This window comes from Nematolebias whitei, chromosome 8, assembly GCF_014905685.2.
Source record: "Nematolebias whitei isolate Nwh7 chromosome 8, NemWhi1, whole genome shotgun sequence".
NCBI classification, from domain to species: Eukaryota; Metazoa; Chordata; class Actinopteri; order Cyprinodontiformes; family Rivulidae; genus Nematolebias; species Nematolebias whitei.
Genome location: NC_056505.1, coordinates 18,228,333 through 18,247,214, shown reverse-complemented (window position 1 = coordinate 18,247,214; position 18,882 = coordinate 18,228,333). Strand labels below are relative to the sequence as shown.

Sequence of the window (18,882 nt, the reverse complement as noted above, 5' to 3'; positions counted from 1 at the left end):
TACATACATGCATGCATACATACATATGTACATACACACATGTGTACGTACATATGTACATATGTACATGCATACATGCATGCATACATACATATGTACATACATACGTACATACATACATACATATGTATGTACATACATACATACATACGTACATACATGCATACATACATACATACATATGTATGTAATATATACATACATACACACATACATGTCTACGTAGGCACATACATACATAAGTATGTATGTAGATAGCTATCTAGCTATCTAGCTATCTAGCTAGCTAGCTAGATAGATAGATAGATAGATAGATAGATAGATAGATAGATAGATAGATAGATAGATAGATAGATAGATAGATAGATAGATAGATAGATAGATAGATAGATAGATAGATAGATAGATAGATAGATAGATAGATAGATTTATATATATATGCACATGTTGATTTACACATGTATCTCACTATGTTACTTCATGTAGAAGCGTTTCTGTGGTTACCTTGTATCCAGTGATTGTGCTCACGTGTCTTCGGGGCATCTTCCATCGCACACTGAAAGCCGTACAGTTGAGCGTCTCCAGCTGGATGTCTAATGGAGGACTCAGACGTTCTGTTTAAAAAAGAAAAAGACAACCAATCAGTCAAAGGCATAAGTAATCAGTGAGGAAAACACAATGTTCTACAGAGGAAATGTAACCCACAATAGAGATTTATTTAACTGTTTGGCCAAGTAATCAAAAACACATTGTTCTGGTGTTGTTGAAAATAATCATGAATGATAGTTCTTTTTTTACGTGGGGCTATGTGGAACATGAGCACCTAATATCTGACTTGAATGTTGGGAAACTATCCAACAAAGTTTGCTGAAAAAGTACAAAGCTTAGTTTGTTTTTGTTTTTTGTTTTTCAGTTTGCATGAAATGTGATAGAAAACTCATCCAAACCATTGAATGTCTTTATCTGAACATTTGGTTAAACTACCCCCTTCAGTTTTTGAACTATTACATTCTGTTGGTATTTTGGCTGTTTAAATGTGACTGAGGTGGTTCTTGCTTTTTTTCCACTAAAGAGGTGGTGTTTTCATTGCATTAAATTATAATTATTCTGTTACTGTATAGCCATTTATCTGACAGTATAAGATTAAGCAAAACCTACTTTATTCTTCAAAAACAACATAAAGCTGCATTTAGAAAAGTTTAAGATTTTAGATGTCAACGTGTTTTCTTGAAATCTTTCATTCCAGCATGTGGTAATACTCTGGGAGGTTCAAGACGTGTTGACTTTGCTTGTAAAGAAAACTAACTAAATAAAAAGAATATTGAATATACAATTAGCTTTGCTTTCCAAGTATCCATCTAAAGTCTTTGGGGACGTTGTCCACTTCAGACATGAGCAAGATAATGGTGGGAATATTGTCCTGCTCTCTCATCTTGTCAGAAGTATGTGAGTTCTGTCTCAAGTGTTGCTGCTGGGCCGACCACAAGTCCCTATAATTAAGGTTTCCAAATTGAAAGGGAATTGATGCGTTGATAAAATATATTTTTCTATTTAAAAAATAACACTAACATCAGTACAGCAGATATCCCAGTTACTTTAGACTGAACCATCCCAAAGAGCTATTTAATATAAAGAGGTTGAACAGACCATAAAAGCCAAAACATAGTAGCGTTTGTTGAAGGAGTGCATGCCTGCCACCTCATATGTCAAAGCTGTAAACAAAGATGATGTGGGATTCGTTAGCATTCAGAGTACTGGTTGGCAATCAATCTCAGCTATGATTATAATAAAACTAAGTCATAGCCATTTTTGTCATTTTTGTATTTGCTAAGACTGCTCAGCTGAGTCAGCCATTTTGAACTCGATTGACTCCAAACGTTACTCAGCTGTAAATGTACATCCAGTGATTGCTTTCATTCAATGTTTCACATTTGTTTGTTAATTGATTAGATATTTTGCTAACAAACAGAAAAACAAACAAATAGATGATTATGTGATCTTGTGGCAGTGGGTAAAAAAAACGAAACAGTTTGGTGAAATTAATGTCAATTTAAAAGATGTCTTAGTCAAGCACAAATGGGTTAAAGACCATTTTGATTATTTCAAAAATCAAATAATATGAAATGCCTGATTACTATTTTTTATTTTTGATGCTTTTTAATTTTGTTTGTTTGTTTGATTTTTATTAATAATTCAATTCAATTTTGTTTATTTATATAGGGCCAAATCACAACAGAAGTCATCTCAGGGCACTGAACAGAAATATTCATATGTAAAAATAATAATTTAGGACTTTATCTGAGGAGTAGACTGATTTGAATTTAACTTCATCACAGAACTTTTATTTTGAGCAAGCATGAAGCGACAGTGGGAAGGAAAAACTCCCTCATGAGGAAGAAACCTTTAGCAGAACCAGGCACAGGACAAGCAGCCATCTGCTTCAACCGGCTGAGTTTGGTAGGAACAGATACACAATGGCAGATCAAGAATCACATGTTAAGATAGAAACAGTATCAAATGAAAACTATTAAACATGAACAATTCATTTAAGGAAATTAGGTCAATTTGTCCTCCAGTAGTCTAAGCTTAAGGCAGCATAACAAGCCAACCCTAACTACAGGATTTATCAAAAAGGAAAGTCTTAAAACTGGACAATGTGTCAGCCTCACGGACAGAAACTGGAAGTTGGTTCCACAAGAGAGGAGCCTGATAACTGGAAGATCTTCCTCCCATTCTGCTTTTGGAAAATCTAGGGACCACGAGTAAGCCTGCAGTCTGGAGCGAAGTGCTCTGTTAGGAAAATATGGAACAATAAGATCTGTAATATAAGATGGAGCTAGGTTGTTGAGGGCTTTGTAGGTTAGAAGAACTGTGACGCAGGATCTAAACAGTATATAGTGGACGTTTTGTCTCCCAAAAGAGTTGATTCTTCCTTATCTTAGCTCCTTGAGTCAAGATTGACACAACTGAAATAAAGTTTTTTGTTGTTGTTGTTTTTCTCCTCGTGATGGAGAAAAACATAAAGAACATTGGCATCTCTGTTTTTAGGATATTATTATGACACTGTGTTTTTGTGTTGGATAGGTAGTGTTTTATGTCAAATCATGGTCTTGTTGGATCTAATAAAACTTCTAAGAGCCCTAAATAAAGAACAAATAGATCACCTGGTTCAGTCTGTGTTCTTTTGTGCTTTTGATCAATCCAAAACTGAAATTAAAACAACAACTGCAGAAAACTTCTTTATGAAAGTAACAATCAAATCAACATTATCTTATTTCATTATCATGTCTAAATTACTTCTAAACAGATACACAAAAGCTGATGATTGGACTAGTTAACCCTGCTGCTGCCCTAGGGTCAAGTGATGCACAAGACCTTAGTGTTAAGGCCATGTGCATCATTTTGTATAAAGTGCAGCAGAAAATTAAAGATAGTTTTAATTCTAATTCCCACTCTGCTCTTTTACACATGCAGTAGCTCTTTTGGTTTAAACTGTAAAAAAATTTTTTAAAAAGTCCTAAACTATCTGAGAGAGAATAATTTGTGATGCTGAATGCTCGTCCCTCTGACACTTTAATAACGAAAGCTCTTACTTACTCAACAGTGATGCTATTTTACCAAGAATGAAAGATTTAAATTGTTGCTCTGCTCTATATGTGTCTCTCCATTCAGAGATTTCACATGAAAAAGTGTTTTTTACTGATCTGAGGAGCTCAGAATGAAAAGATCACAGAGCTGAATGCTGCTGTTCTCTGAAACATGGCTGCATGCGTCTTTCGCCAAACAAAGATTCATTATGTGGCTACAAAGTTCATTAAAATACATGTTTTCCTAACAGCTTTGTAACGATGAACAGTATTATAGCAAAAATAAAAAGTAACCTCCTGAATTATTCCAGTAATAATTCAACATTCTTTTCAAACAGAGAATAAAACATTTAAAGAATGTGAAATAAAATGACCGCCTTGGGTAGAGATGTCAGTTTAACTCTTTTCTGAAACCACCAGCTTTGTTGACAGACTGATACGATGCATGTGGACACTGAGCTCTGGTTATACTCCTGCGTTCCTGAGAAAAAAGATCAGATACCTTAAACTAAAAACACAAGAGTACAAATGTCACCGGCAGCCATGACACACATGCCCTAGATATGGAAGTCTAAATGGTGTGCCGGACTGATGGACAGATGTAAAAGTCGAGGCCCGAGGGAACGAGTGTGAAGAAAGATGAAATGCAGCAGACAGGGAAAAGGAAAAGGAGGAATGATAGAAAGAGAGGAGGAGAAAGAACATAAATAAATTGAAAAAGAATGATAAAGAAAGACAGACAACAGAACAGGGAAGGGTTGTTGAAGTCAACATTTAGGGATTTCTGCCCTGAGGAGCCTGTTTTCTACAGATAAATGAGTGTCTTATTGGTCTGGAGCTGAACATCCTCCTCTCTTTCCCTTTCAGTTTCCCTGTTTAGACAGATTTATAACTATTCTGTGAACTGATGGCATTTTTCTCATTGCAAACAACAATTTAAGAACACAATTATGTCGTACATTGTTCCACAAAATTTGGAAAGATACTTGTTTCTCCATCCTGAATTAAAAATGTTACATTCAAGAGACATTTTCCACAGCAGACATAACACAATGGGGTGTATTGATAAAAAAAAAAAAAAGATTCAAACAAAATTTGGCAACAAAAGGAAGCTGAAGAAGAATTTTAACAACAGTTCATGGAAAACTCGTTTGCATTTCAAAAGTGTCTGAAGTCTTTGAATTTCAGACAGAAGCAGATACTTCATATGACCCCTGACTGTCCCAACAACTGTCAGCTGTTCTTTACGAACACATTTCTCCACTTTAAGTGAAGTCTTCGTTAAACATGACAAAAGCCTGAGTGTGTATGACTGATCAGGTGGGCCAAGTTCCACAAAAACTACGATCAGCGTTTGACAGATGAGGTCATTCTGCTTCAGATAAAACACTTTATTCTGTCGCTTGTCATTTTGCCACTGGTTGATTTCCATCGTCCTTGATTCAGAAACTTGTATCGTTTTTGCTTTAGCGTGTTTCTGCAGCCTGACCTTTCTGTTATAGAGACTTAAGTGGTCCTTGGCTGATTTTAAACGCCCACTTCAAATGTTTTGGTCATCACTCTAATTATCTGCACTGCACTTTTAAAAATGTACTTTCATTATTTGATTTCAGTCATGTTTTACAGTCCCATATGGATGGTGTGAGCTCCACTTTAAATGGGTTTTTTTGCAAGCTTCAAAATAAACTCATAAGTATGTTTTAAAAGGGGAATTCATTCATTCGTTCATTCAACCTTTATTTAAACATGTAAATCCCAATGAGCCTCGAGGACTCATTTACAAGAGAGACCTTATTTCAACAAAGAATGATGACAACAGTGGACAACAGTGACAACAATAAACAGTTATAAAAAGTCATACAAATTAATTTATTCATTTTTTTTAACAAATAGGGTGGCTAAATAAAAGAAAAGTAACAAAAAACAGTTAGATTCTGAGGTGTTTTTTGTTACGTTTTTTTTTTTAGCCATCCTAATTCAATTACTATGTCAAGTTTGTTTCTCGTCTGTTTTTGCAAATGTAGTTTTGTGCCACTTTTTGATTAGATAAGAGAGAAGAGGGATTTTTTTTTTAAGGCAACATGCTGCTTCAGGCTTTTATTGTGAAATAGCCACTGTCCTGCTGCTTTTTGTTTGACATTTAATCATTAAATAGATACATATCTGTATTTCTCCCATTTATTTCCTTACAGTTTCATAAGTAATCGTTGTATGTGGTGCTGCAGTTTTTAAAAACGTGCATAATAAAATAAACAGTTCAGGCTCCACATATTTCATCACAAACAGATTGATATTGATTTATGATTATGATCCAGAGCAAGTTTCAGGTTGAACTTACCAGACCTCTTGTTGTTTGATCTCGCTCCACAACAAACGCTGGTTGTGCAGATTGTAAAGAAAAGTAAGCAGAGACCCCTCTCTTTACTTGTGGGACCCATTTCTTCAGCTGCTCCAAAGTTCAGCACAGTCAAATCTTCATTTTAACGCACGTGTACAACCAAATGATTTCCTGTTGAAAGTTTTCTTAAAGAAAATCCTTTTTTTTTTTTTTTTATCTAAATCTTGGGCAGAAGCGCCATCCAGAGACGCACGGGACGCGCCGGAGGAGAGAAGGCAGCTTCGTTTGGACTCTGATGAGATTAGAGTCTGCAGGAGATCCGAGGGGTTCCTCGGAGGAGGACTAACAGACAGCTGTGCCTCTGAACGGACGATGGAGATGATTAGCAGGTGTTCCGACAACAATCCACGCGTAAACCGAAACCACTGGCACCGATGAATGTTTGTTTTACGCGTAAAGATCCGGGTTGTCGAGTCCCTCTTCTTAGACAGCCGACGAGCTGCGGAGCCAAGTGCAAGCACCGTGGGGCCATTTAGAGCTAAGAGGATAATAAGCGTCTAATCTGGAGACAGATGGAGAAGAACTGACGCAGAGGCACAGGAGCCACAGACTACAGAGCTGGCTGGGCGGAACCTGTTGGAAAAACCTTCTACCATTCATGGTTTAATGATCATCATCAGTGTGGTCTTCATCAGATTCTAAAATGAATGATTTTTAGAATCATCATGTCCAACCCAAAGCTGCATTTAAAGGTGGAGCCACAGTGCTGCCAGTCAAGTTTGTTATTTTGTCTTTTAGCTAAATAGATATATTTTAAATATTCAAACTGTTGGGCTGTTCTTAGCCCTGTTAAAGTAGAAATTTTAAATATGTACACTGAACACATGTTGAAAGCATAGCCTTCATATTTCTTCTCCAAACTAGTGACTTTTAGACAGTCTTGAGCAGCTCTTCATCTGAAAGGTTTCCTCTTTCAGTTTTCTACTTTTTGAATCACTTCAGTCAAGTCTTTAACTTTTTAGAGGTTTAATTTTAATATTCGGCTATAGCCCTTAAGTTGAGGATGGATGAGTCAGTGTTTTGTGTGCATATTCTAGACAATCCACGGTCATGTTTGAAGAACAGAACTAGACCGAAAATAAGACAAAGACATAGTTTTGAGAAAAACATTTGAAAGTTTTATGAGATTTTGTTTTCAAGGATAAATAATGTTAAGACCACTTACAAGAAAGTCTTGCCTCATTAAAGACAAAATGAAAAGAAATTATGGGCGCCTCTGTTCTTATGCACAGAGCTGTCCTATTATTAGGCAGCTCAATGATGCATTTGTCACGTCTAGACTGGACTCTTGTAATGGTTTATCTGGGTGTTCAAATACTTCTTTAAAACGTCTTTAGTTGATCCAAAATGCTGCTGCCAGAGTCTTTACTGGAGTTAGTGGGAGAGATCATTTCTCTCCAGTTTTAGCTTCTCTCCATTGGATCCCTGTCAAATCCAAAACTGAATTCAAAATCTTACTTCTAACCTACAAAGCCCTCAACAACCTAGCTCCATCTTATATTCCAGATCTTATTGTTCCATATTTTCCTAACAGAGCACTTCGCTCCAGACTGCAGGCTGGTGCAGTCCCTAGATTTTCCAAAAGCAGAATGGGAGGAAGATCTTTCAGTTCTCAGGCTCCTCTCTTGTGGAACCAACTTCCATTTCTGTCTGTGAGGCTGACACATTGTCCAGTTTTAAGACTTTCCTTTTTGATAAATCCTATAGTTAGGGTTGGCTTGTTATGCTGCCTTAAGCTTAGACTACTGGAGGACAAATTGACCTCATTTCCTTAAATGAATTGTTAAAATTGAATAGTTTTCATTTGATACTGTTTCTATCTTAACGTGATTCTTGGCCTGCCATTGTGTATCTGTTCCTCTCAGACCCAGCCGGTCGAAGCAGATGGACGCTTGACCTGAGTCTGGTTCTGCTAAAGGTTTCTTTCTCATGAGAGAGTTTTTTTCTTTCCACTGTCACCTTCACGCTTGTTCAAGATGAGAGTTCTGTGATGGAGTTAAACTCAATTCAGTCTGCTCCTCAGATAAATAATATTAAATTATTATTTTTAAATATAAATGTTTCTGTTCAGTGCTCTGAGATGACTTCTGTTGTGACTTGATGCCATATAAATCAAATGAATTGAATTGAATGTGCCCCCCTCATCGAGGGGCCCATAATGTTTAGTTTACAGTAAATATTTTCTCAACAACAACAAAAAAACTAACTTGTTTCTAATTACTGTATGTTGTGAATCTTCTACTTAAGAAGTGAGAATATGAATTTATGAATGACGTCACAACCAAAGTTTCTGGTTGAAAGTCTGAAAACCAGTCAGAACTGGATTGTTTTAACCATTTCTGCTTGGAGGGCCTTGCTCAAGGGCCCATAGTGGGGAAAATGAAATTAGAGTCAGTTGTGGGTGCTTCATTTTCCCACCAAAATGTGTTTTCAACTGTCCAGGGATTCAAACCTGTGACCTCACAATCCCAGGCTCATTTTCTCTGATCTCTGCGCCACCACTCTCTATGTTAACTTATAACCTCTATTATAGCAATTATTTTGTTTTATTTTCAGCTTAAACCACAGTTAAAAAAACAGCAGAAGCAAAAATAAGCCAGTTTTTTTCATTTGAAGAGCTGTTTTCACCATTTCAGTTTTGTCCAATTTCAACATACATTAATAATATTATTTTGAAGGCACTACAAAAAAAAGTATGGTATTATTATATCATAATGTATTGTTACATCTACAGTATTATCCTATTTTTATTTTACAGATTACCAAGTTCTGTTTTTTTTTTCCTGTGTGATATATTCTATATTCAAACAAAGTAAGTAAATGAAATTAATCTAGACATCAATTTGCACTTAATAATTTGAAAATCCTTTGAGCTCACATGTTGTCCTGACACACACTCACTCACATTGTTTAGAACTAGAGTCCATCTTCAGTTAAAACATATATTTGTTGTTGGAAGTGATAGAAACATCTGTGGTTAATATTGTTGGATCATATTTGTGTGTTGTTGAAAAACCACTTGATTTTTCACACTCCTGGTGTGAGACTGACCACTGATTTCATTCTGAGCTCTGATTGCTGTCAAAAAATACATCGACAAGCAGAAACCCACAGCTGCCAGAATTATATCACGAGCCCAACTAGCTGAAATGGTTAAGACTCACTCGTTCCATGTTGACATGCTAACTTTAAACATTTGATCAGTTAAGAATTCACAAGACCAGCAAAAACAGCTTATAACACAATAAGTGCGACCTTGAAAAGAAATCAGTAAACTGAATCAAATCAAAGCGTAATGCGTGTTCTCAGAAAGTCTTACTGATGTTTCCCTCGAGGACGGAGGGTGATTGACGTGTTGACTACATTCAATAAAATGTTGCCTTCCATTTTCTTCTCAGTAATGGCGTTCGTCTTTGGGGAGAGCTGTCGCTTAACACAAAGCAATGGCACCTCTATAAATAAGCCTGTCAACAAATATAGCATATCCATTATCCTCAGACTTCACTAATGATTCTCAAAAGATAATCACTGTGTCATTTATAATCACAAGTCTACAAATAATGCAGCGGTTTCTCAGTCTGACCGCAGTATTGTACTGTAAACTGTGGAAAATCCCACTTTTATTAATTCAAACAACACATCAGGCACATACAACATAATACATTAGGTATGCATACAAAAGATGATTAGTTGATCCTTCTAATTTAAGCAAAACAAAGTTTCAGCAGAGATCAGAGGAGGATGCTCACACAGTTAAATTCTGGATTGTGTCCACAAAACAAGCTAATTAAAACTTTTGACATTATTGACATCCAGCCATGTTCAATAGACAGTTTTGGTTACAGCCCTATAAGAAAACAGAATGTCAAAAAGCTGCCATGTTGGTTCACAACATCCAACACTAGACCAAATGTCTCACCTCTTTGTTGTCAGCTGAACCCAGTTTATGGGAGCTTTCATGCCATATTTTTGAAACCAGAGTCTGTACACTAAGGATGTAGAGCGTTAAGCCCCGCCCACTCCCCTGCACACAGCCATGGTGGTATACATGAACATCCTTGTAATTAAATACAACTAAACAGTTTTGAAAACTAAATTTCTGAACATACAGCAGCAAGTAAAGAACTAGGTGAACGAACAAAATTCAACACCTAATAATGGAGATGTATTTTTATATTTAATATGGGCAAAGTATCCATTTGTTTACATATTAGTGGCAGGAGTTACTTTATGACTTGTGGGAATGCTGGATCCCATCTTCTACTTCTTGTACGGGATCCAGTGTTTCTTTATACGGCTGATGGATTACAATGAAAAATGTTTTAACTCCACTTTAATGACACAAAACTTGTACAATTGTATTATCATTCCTCATAACTGCCATGCAGCTTGCTGGCTGCAGTAGATGCTCAGTGCTGCAGTCCGTTAATCCTGAAGCTGCTGGTTCAAGCCCAGGTTACATCAGGAGAAACATCCAACAAGTGTTTTTCATACAAGTTCACTCAGTGTACCCCTGCAGAACGGAGCAGCCAAAAGAAAAATAACATCACTAAGATGTAACTCGTCCCGCTATATGCTGGTGCTCACCACACATTGATGAAGACAGTCGACAGAACTCACTTGGCTAAAAGTTTTTATATTTGTTTTTTAAACGATAAGAGCAGTGAGGTGAGGGATGGGAATGATACTTTCCATCATTCTTATGCTTTTCCTTCATGAAGTCTTCTTAAAATATGTATTTTCCACTTTTTTTCCTAAACATTTTAACTCTGGGGCAGCACGGTGGAGCAGTTGGAAGAGCTGCTGCCTCTCAGCGAGTAGGTTACCCCGGTTCAAATCCCGGTCCAGGGACCTTTATGGGTGGAATTTGCATGTTCTCTCCGTGCATGTGTGGGTTTTCTCCGGGTACTCCGGTTGCCTCCCACAGACCAAAAACATGCATGTTAGACTGATTGGTAACTCTAAATTGTCTCTAGGTGTGAGTGAGAGAGTGAATGGTTGTTTGTCTCGTTTGTCTCTATGTGTCCCTGTGATGGACAGGAGACCTGTCCAGGGTGTACACCGTCTCTCACAAAGTGATGGCTCGATATGGGCACCAGTGACCCCCCATGACCTGAAAGGGATGAAGTGGGTAAAGATAATGGATGGATGGATGGATTTTAACTCTGTCAATATTATAAGTTTAATCCTAAAAGTGGAAAACACACAAAAAAACTCTTGCTTTTTCCTTATGTGACCCTGAAACTTTACATTTCTTTACATTTCAAAGTTTGACTTTGTTGCCAAAAAATGTCCACACACATCCTAAGGAATTCCCTTCTGTCTCCTTTTTTGTTCTGGCAAAATATATATTTTTATTTTTAAAGACAGATAAATAGTGTCAGAAAACAAAAGAGTGATCCACTGATGACAAAATGTCACGACAGGAGTTCACTGAAGAAAGCTGCAACAGCTGTCAGATCAGGACTGCAGGCTGAAGAGGTGTTGGGCTGAGGAGAGAGGAGACTGTGAGAAAACTGAACAAGAGAAACTCAACAGTTCCATCTCCTGGACAAATACAAACATGCAGAAGAAGAGGAGACAAAAAAAATCACTTTAAAACACAGAATCAGAGTGTTTGTATCATGTTTTATACCAGTTTGTGTACTTTTTACACATTTGCACAGCAACTAAACAGAGCAATAAAGTTGATGTAGAAAATAATAGAAAAAAGAGGAAGACATGCATAAAGGTAATGGATGGATGAAACAAAAAGCATGTTTTCACTTTTAAATGTCACCTGTTTATTTTACATATGAAGTCATCATCAAGTGGAGCAATCTTTATTGATGAAATCTAGTGTCCACCAGTGGCAATATTTCAGTAATATACATTCAACACACCTGGGTTTAACATTGACAACTTCTTTTATTTCTAAATGTCAAATTTGGCTGCAGAAATATTGATGACCTGATTTTCACCATATTGGCTGAAAGCGCAGACTTGTGGTTTGATTAGAGGGTCACATTCAAATTTAAGGACAGCTGAAATAATTTACAAGCTATTTACACATCATCAAATAAGAACCTGTGATTTTTATATTGCAATAGACAATCACAGAAAAAGAACATCTCTCAATGCACAGCCAATTAAATGATGCAACAACAAAATAAAGATGAATTTGCCATTTAACTCTGTAATAAAAGAGGAAACTCTTGAATATGAAAGGTGCACAATAAGGTTTAAACAGATATTATGAATGTGTTTACTTGATTTCTTTACCTTTACAACACCATCTTTACATTGACACAGTTTTATCCATCACTGCTTGTTTATCTATTTTTTATCCTGTGTTGTGTTCTGCAGTTAGTATCAGGCTGATTATACTAACTTACACAGTACAACTATATAAGTATACACAGTATTAGATATACTGTACCATACTTTCTGCCGTACACATTGCACCACCGTATAAGTCGCATCAGTCCAAATATGTCTAATAAAGTGGACAAAAACATAAATAAGTTGCGTTGGCATATAGGTCACATCTATTATGCATCACCACTGACCACCCGGAAACGTGGGTCAGAGTTGTACCAAAAATGTATTGGCTGCCAAATGGCGGCCACGGGAGCATGCACGAGAGGACTTTAACAAAATTAACACTTAAAAGCAATTATTTGTTTGCTCGAAATTATAGTTAAGGTGTGTCTCAGTTGAACTTTTCCTTAATAAATGCATTTTAATGGTCAAATCAGCTGCATTTAATAAATCGATTTGCGGCTGCGGGAGCATGCAGAGGAAGGACTCGATGTGCATTTTGTTCGAAATTTAACAAGATAGCCACCTAAAAACAATTATTTGTTTGCTTGACATTATACAGTAGTAAAAGTGTGTCTCAATAGAACTTTTCCTTAATAAATGCACTTTAATGGTCAAACCAGCTGCATTTCACCTGGGCGGAGCGGTGAAATGCAGCTGATTTGACCTTTGCTCCAGGAGTTCCCGAGTGAGACAAAGGTGGGTTGTATAGCAAGCCAAGTGTCTCATTAATAGCCACTTTTAACTATTAATGAGTTACTTGGCTTGCCATATAGGTGAAAGGCCCTCTAGCGGCTGAAAATGGTAGTGTTCAACATTTTTCGTGTCAGAATGAACGACATCGTTAGATCTCAGCCAAAATTCAGGTTATAAATATGGGAAACAAACGCATATTAGTTGCTTCGGTGTATAAGTCACAGGACTTGCACATTTATGCAAAAAGGTACAACTTATACAGCAAAAAATACATTACTTTATCTTTCACAATATTTATTTCACCACAGTCAGTCATCAGGAATCAGGAAGCCTTGACCCTCTGCATCCACACAGTGAGACATGACTTTTCCTTCTGATTCCCAAACACAAATCATCAAATATTTGCATTTAATACACAGAATATCTGTGCTTCTCTGAGTACTCGTTCCCACTCTTTTTGCAGACAAACTAAAAGTAAGAGTTATGTTTTCTTTAACGTTAGACCTGTTACTGACCCCACGTTAACATGAGTTAACTCCCTGCGGTTCAACGAGGTGGACGACTTCCAGTCTGGTTGCTCTAAGCCTGAAGCTACAGCAGCACCAACCAGCACATGGTATTGATTATTCTCTAAACGCTGCACCAGAGAGAGGCTCTTTTATTTACTTTTTTTTTTTTTTTTTTTGCTCTTGAATTCAGAAAATTATTCACCACCCAAACAAACCGTCTCTTGGGGAACTTCTTGCTGTTGCTTGAAATATGTTTTGCACAGGAAATCATGGATTTCTAATCTGATTTGCCATTATTTTTAACACTTCTCTTTTGTTGAGCAAAGTTCTCTGGATTAAGGAGTTTCTCACACTCAACTTGTATTTGTCCTTTTGTTCCCTCTTGTTTGGGTGGGACCGTCTCTGTGCGGAACATCAGACACAAGTTTGTACGTATTTAAAGGATGAAATATATTTATGACTGTAAAGGGAGTTCTGCTCTGTGGATGAAGTTGATATTCGGGGCTTTGAAAACTGATCAGCTGGCTCTGAGCTCGAAGCCTAGTGATATTCAAAGAAATACACAGGCTGGCCTGCTATTGTGCATCCATCAGGCATAAATAAGTCAAAAGTTTACGGAGCAGAAGTTGCTTCCAGTTTGAACTTACTTTGACCTTTGTGCATGTTGGCAACTCCAGAGCCTGCTGATGATCAGCAGGTTTACTGTTACATTTGGAAATTAGTACATGTCAAAAAAAAAAAAGCAAACTCAGTAGAAATGGTCTCTTAAATTGTTGGTTTTAGTCTGTGGTTGTCTTTCAAATAAAAAATGAAGAGACTGATTATTTGATGACAAGTGCTCTACTATAAATTTACATCCGACCTTTTTGTACCTCAGCTTTCAAAGGAAAAGAATTGTAACACAATTAGAAAAGCTGTCTGCTCAGTTTATTATAAAAACATAAAGAAAATGTTCACTTGACTTTAAATTATATTGTAGATCTTTTAAAGGGTGATTTGAACAAATATTATGAATAGTTAATATTTCAGATTGCTCTCTAAAAATACTCACTTTTGAAAAATGAAGTTGAATTGTGACTAGATTGATAATCAAACAGTTTTTTTCTGAGCAAAGTGCTCTATTTTCTTTGGCAGCACGGTGGTTTAGTGGTTAGCACTGTTGCCTCAGAGCAAGAATGTCCTGGGTCCAATCCCTGGTGTCTTTCTATGCTGAGTTTACATGTTCTCCTTGTGTTTGCGTGGGTTTTCTCTGGTTACTCCAGTTTCCTCTTCCAGTCCAAAAACCCGCATGTTTGCCTTCAGGCCCAGGCCTTCCTTGCAAAAGAGATCTGTGATCTCTGTGGGATTTGTCTGGTTAAATAACGTTTAATAAACAAATCTAATGTCAAAGTTGTCACTGTGGTCCATGCACTATTTTTTTTAAATATATTTTCCATTCCCATCAGTTTCATGTTAAATGTTTCTTTACATAAAATTGAATGGTTATTTGCAAGTTCAAAAAGCAGCAGTAGTAGCTAGCTGTAGCACGTCCAGTGCAGCCTCAGACAGGTCCAGCAAGAGGATCATAACCACATTTTTTAGATTTAGGTTGTTTTAAAATAGAAGCTTGGTTCCAGCTTATTGTCAGAGTAATCTGATTTAAACTAAATTTCTCCAAACTCCTTCCATCCATTACCTTTACCCACTTCTTCCTTTTCGGGTCGGGGGGTCACTGGCGCCCATATTCAGCAGTTACTGTGCGAGAAGCGAGGGACACCCCGGACAGGTCTCAGTCCATCACAGGGACACGTAGAGGCAAACAACCATTCACTTTCTCACTCACACCTAGAGAGAATTTAGTGTTACCAATCAGCCTAACATGCATGTTTTTAGTCTGTGGGAGGAAACTGGAGTACCTGGAGAAAATCCACACATGCACAGAGAGAACATGCAAAAAGCACCCGGACTGGGATTTGAACCGGAGACCTTCTCACTGAGGGGCAGCAGCTCTACCGACTGTGCCACCATGCTGCCTGTTTCTCTAAACTGAAATTGTAAAAGATATCTACAACAGGTTAGATGATAATTGCTCATAAAAACCACACAACAATTGTTATAAACTAAATCAGCTACCAGAACTTTCAGAGATTTTCAGGATTAAATTTCTGAAAACAAGCCAGGATTTTAGCTTGAAGTCTTTTACAACAATGTAGGAACTTTTGTTTCATGATTTCAAGCATGAAATAATTCCTAAATCTAGCCATCATCAAAACCATGCAGGTTAAACTGAACAGAGTTTAAAACAGCTGTTTTGTGGATGCAACCAGCCACAAATTGTTCGGAGGCCGCAGCCTCGTGTTTTCTAACAATAAGTAAAATGTCCTGTAATTAGCCTCACATGAGCGTGAAACTGAACCCCATAATGTCTGATGGGTTTAATTGCAATTCTGCCCCCAAGTAACCCCCATGCAGGAGAAGTGAACATCTGTTTGGTGTATTTGCAGCTTGGGAGCACTGTAAGGGCTCGTGGATGAGATTTTTTTCCCCATCAAGTGAATCTGACAAGTTGGTGAAAAGAGAAACTTCTGAATGATTAGCTGGGAACAAATATTTTGTATGACAGGAAATATTACAGCCTGTTTATTTTTATTTATTTACTTTGTCAGCATAAATATAGAACAAGGATTCTAACATTCTACACACAGACACAAACTTGTTTAATCCTGAAACACAAGGATTCAACGTTCATTGAAATGTTTACATGTTGCACATTTTTACATCTAATAAACTTTTAGATCTACAACACTTATAAACTTTGTGCAGAAAAAAAATTGCAAAATAAGTTACCATTTGTTTTTAATTGGAGAAGAAGTGAAAAGATCTGTGCTAAAAAAATAAAATCAACAAAAAAATCAATGGAAATTTGTTTTTCATTTAAGACAGGGTTTTAGTGAAAAGGTTACGAACAATAAATATCTTACCAGTTGCAGAAAAACCTTTATTTGACCTCAGTTTGGAGAAAGAGTTTATTTCTGACCATATTGATGAGAGACAGGCTCTGTAAAGCAAAGAACAACTCAAATAAAAAATAAACCTTTGCCATCAGTTTCACCTTATTATCATATAACTTTATTGTTATTTGCAGGCACTAACAGCAGCTGTGGCATTTAGCTGTAGCACTTCCTGTACAGCCTGAATTATGGGGCTGCATGGGTCAAATTGAACAGTGCAGCTGCCTTGAAATAAAATAAAATAAAAACTCCTGAGCTCTAAACTTTTCTGTATGAAGTTTGTTTGTGCTCTCAGAGTCAGAGAGTCAGAGTTTCTTTATTGTCATTCGCACCTCATGTGGTACATGTGGTGGAGCGAAATTATGTACACGGGGTCCCAGTTACATCCAACAATAAAATGTATAAAAAAAACAGTAATAACATCTAAGATATGAACTAAGAAAAACATCAACTAAATATACACTAAGCACTCATAACATAAAAACATTGAACATCAGCACAAACATGAACATGAGTCTGTGTGAGCAGATGAGCACGCATGAACACATCAACATTGAAACAGATCAGCAGCAACATGAAACAGATCAGCAGCAACATGATGTGGTTTTTCACAGTGATTATTCTAGTTAGAGATTCATGAGTCTAACAGCCTCAGGGTAGAAGCTGTTCCTCAGTCTAGTGGTTCTACACTTAATGCTCCTCAACCTCCTTCCTGAGGGCAGTGGGGCAAAAAGTGTGTGTGCTGGGTGAGTGAGGTCCTTCATGATGCAGGTAGCCCTCTTCCTGCATCTACAGGTGTAGATGTCTGTGATGGTGGGGAGACTGACTCCGACAGTCTTCTGTGCAGCCTTCACCACTCTCTGCAAAGCTTTTCTTTCTGCAGCTGTGCAGCCTCCATGCCACACTCTTGTCATGATATTTGATATACACGCTTTCCTGTTTTAACTTCTTAGTCTCTAGTTGTTCACTTTGTTTTCAGTTTTATATTTTGTTTTATTTTGTTCTTTTTGCTTTGGTCTGTCATGTTTTTTTCATCACAATGTGGATCTGTGTATTTTTACGGTAATATTCAGAGTATATTTAACATCTGCTCATTCCTGACAGATTGTCTTTTGTTTGCCGATGTTTGTTTTCTATCACCTGTTTTGTTTCCCTGTTCTTTCCTCTGCTCCCCTGATTACTAATCCAGTCCACCTCTTGATCGTTAGCTTTCCTCTCACCTGTTCTCGCTCACCAAACGCCCTTTTTCAGCATATTTAGGCTCATTGTTTTTCCTCACTGTCAGAACCTAACAGCTAGCTTTGGTAAGTCAGGGTCTCTGTTTACCGGTCAGTCTACGTTCTTACCCTCATCTATGGCCACGAACTCTGGGTAGTGACCGAAAGAACGAGGCAGTTGAAATGAGTTTCCTCTGCAGGGTAGCTGGACTCTCCCTTAGAGATAGGGTGAGAAGTTCAGATATCTGGGAGAGACTTGGAGTAGAACTGCTGCTCCCAGGGGTTAATTTGAGCTGGATCCTGCAGAAACAAGATCCTGTATTTTGACAGGCTGTGTTCCGGCAACTGTTTGCTCAGATCCGGCAACTCAAATCTCCGCCCCTAAGAGTTCAAAGTCATCGCACATTTTTATTTTGATTATTTGTTAAAAAATACAACAAGAGGAAACGTTGTCCTTAGCCCGGTGGACCCGGTCTGTGGAGTGGATGTTCCAGCCGCATCACACGCGGCGCACCAGCTCACTCACACGCTACTTCCAAGGAGCAGGAGAGGAGCCTCAGGAGGAGGCAGGGTGGTGGGAGTGAGGACGGAGGGACAGACAGTAGTAATTTAATCAAAAATGTAGGTCAATGTAGATGTTAACGCGTTGCTATAACAACCCCCCATCACCTAAGGAGGGAGGAGGGGGCTTAGGATACCTGACAGAATAGGAGCTGCTCTATTCACACACAACCTCTGTTGCTCTCCACAGTAGTAATTTAATCAAAAATGTAGGTCAATGTAGATGTTAACGGGTTGAACAACCCGTTAACATACATCAGAATGCAGGAAATGGCATCTCTGTTATTCAAAATTTTCTGTGGGAGGACCCACAGACCCCCCCATCCCCGACCTCGAGGTGGTTCAGGCATCTGGTAAGGATGCTTCCTGGGCGCCTCCCTAGGGAGGTGCTTCGGGCATGTCGGACTGGAGGAGACCCTGGGGAAGACCCAGGACACGCTGAAGAGGCCAAATCTCTCAGTTGGCCTGGGAACACCTTGTGGTCCTCCCACAAGAGCTGGAAAAGGAGGCTGTGGAAAGAGATGTCTGGGCCTCCCTGCTGAAGTTGCTGCCCCTGCGACCCAACTCTGGAATAAAGTGGATGGATGGATGGATGGATGGATGGATGGATGGATGGATGGATGG

The 18,882-nt window shown here is 37.9% G+C and overlaps 1 protein-coding gene across 1 annotated transcript in view; it reads right to left on the bottom strand.

The window, feature by feature from the left end:
* The window catches only part of LOC119413324 (pikachurin), a 28,687-nt gene extending 22,390 nt beyond the window's left edge, over positions 1 to 6,297 (bottom strand). The window contains exons 1-2 of the mRNA XM_037680366.1: positions 5,926 to 6,297; positions 505 to 614 (exon numbers count right to left, since the gene is read on the bottom strand). Of these exons, the coding sequence (XP_037536294.1) occupies positions 505 to 614; positions 5,926 to 6,025 (210 nt within the window). The 5' untranslated portion in view covers positions 6,026 to 6,297. The remainder of the gene's footprint in view (positions 1 to 504; positions 615 to 5,925) is intronic.
* Positions 6,298 to 18,882: the final 12,585 nt, after the last annotated feature.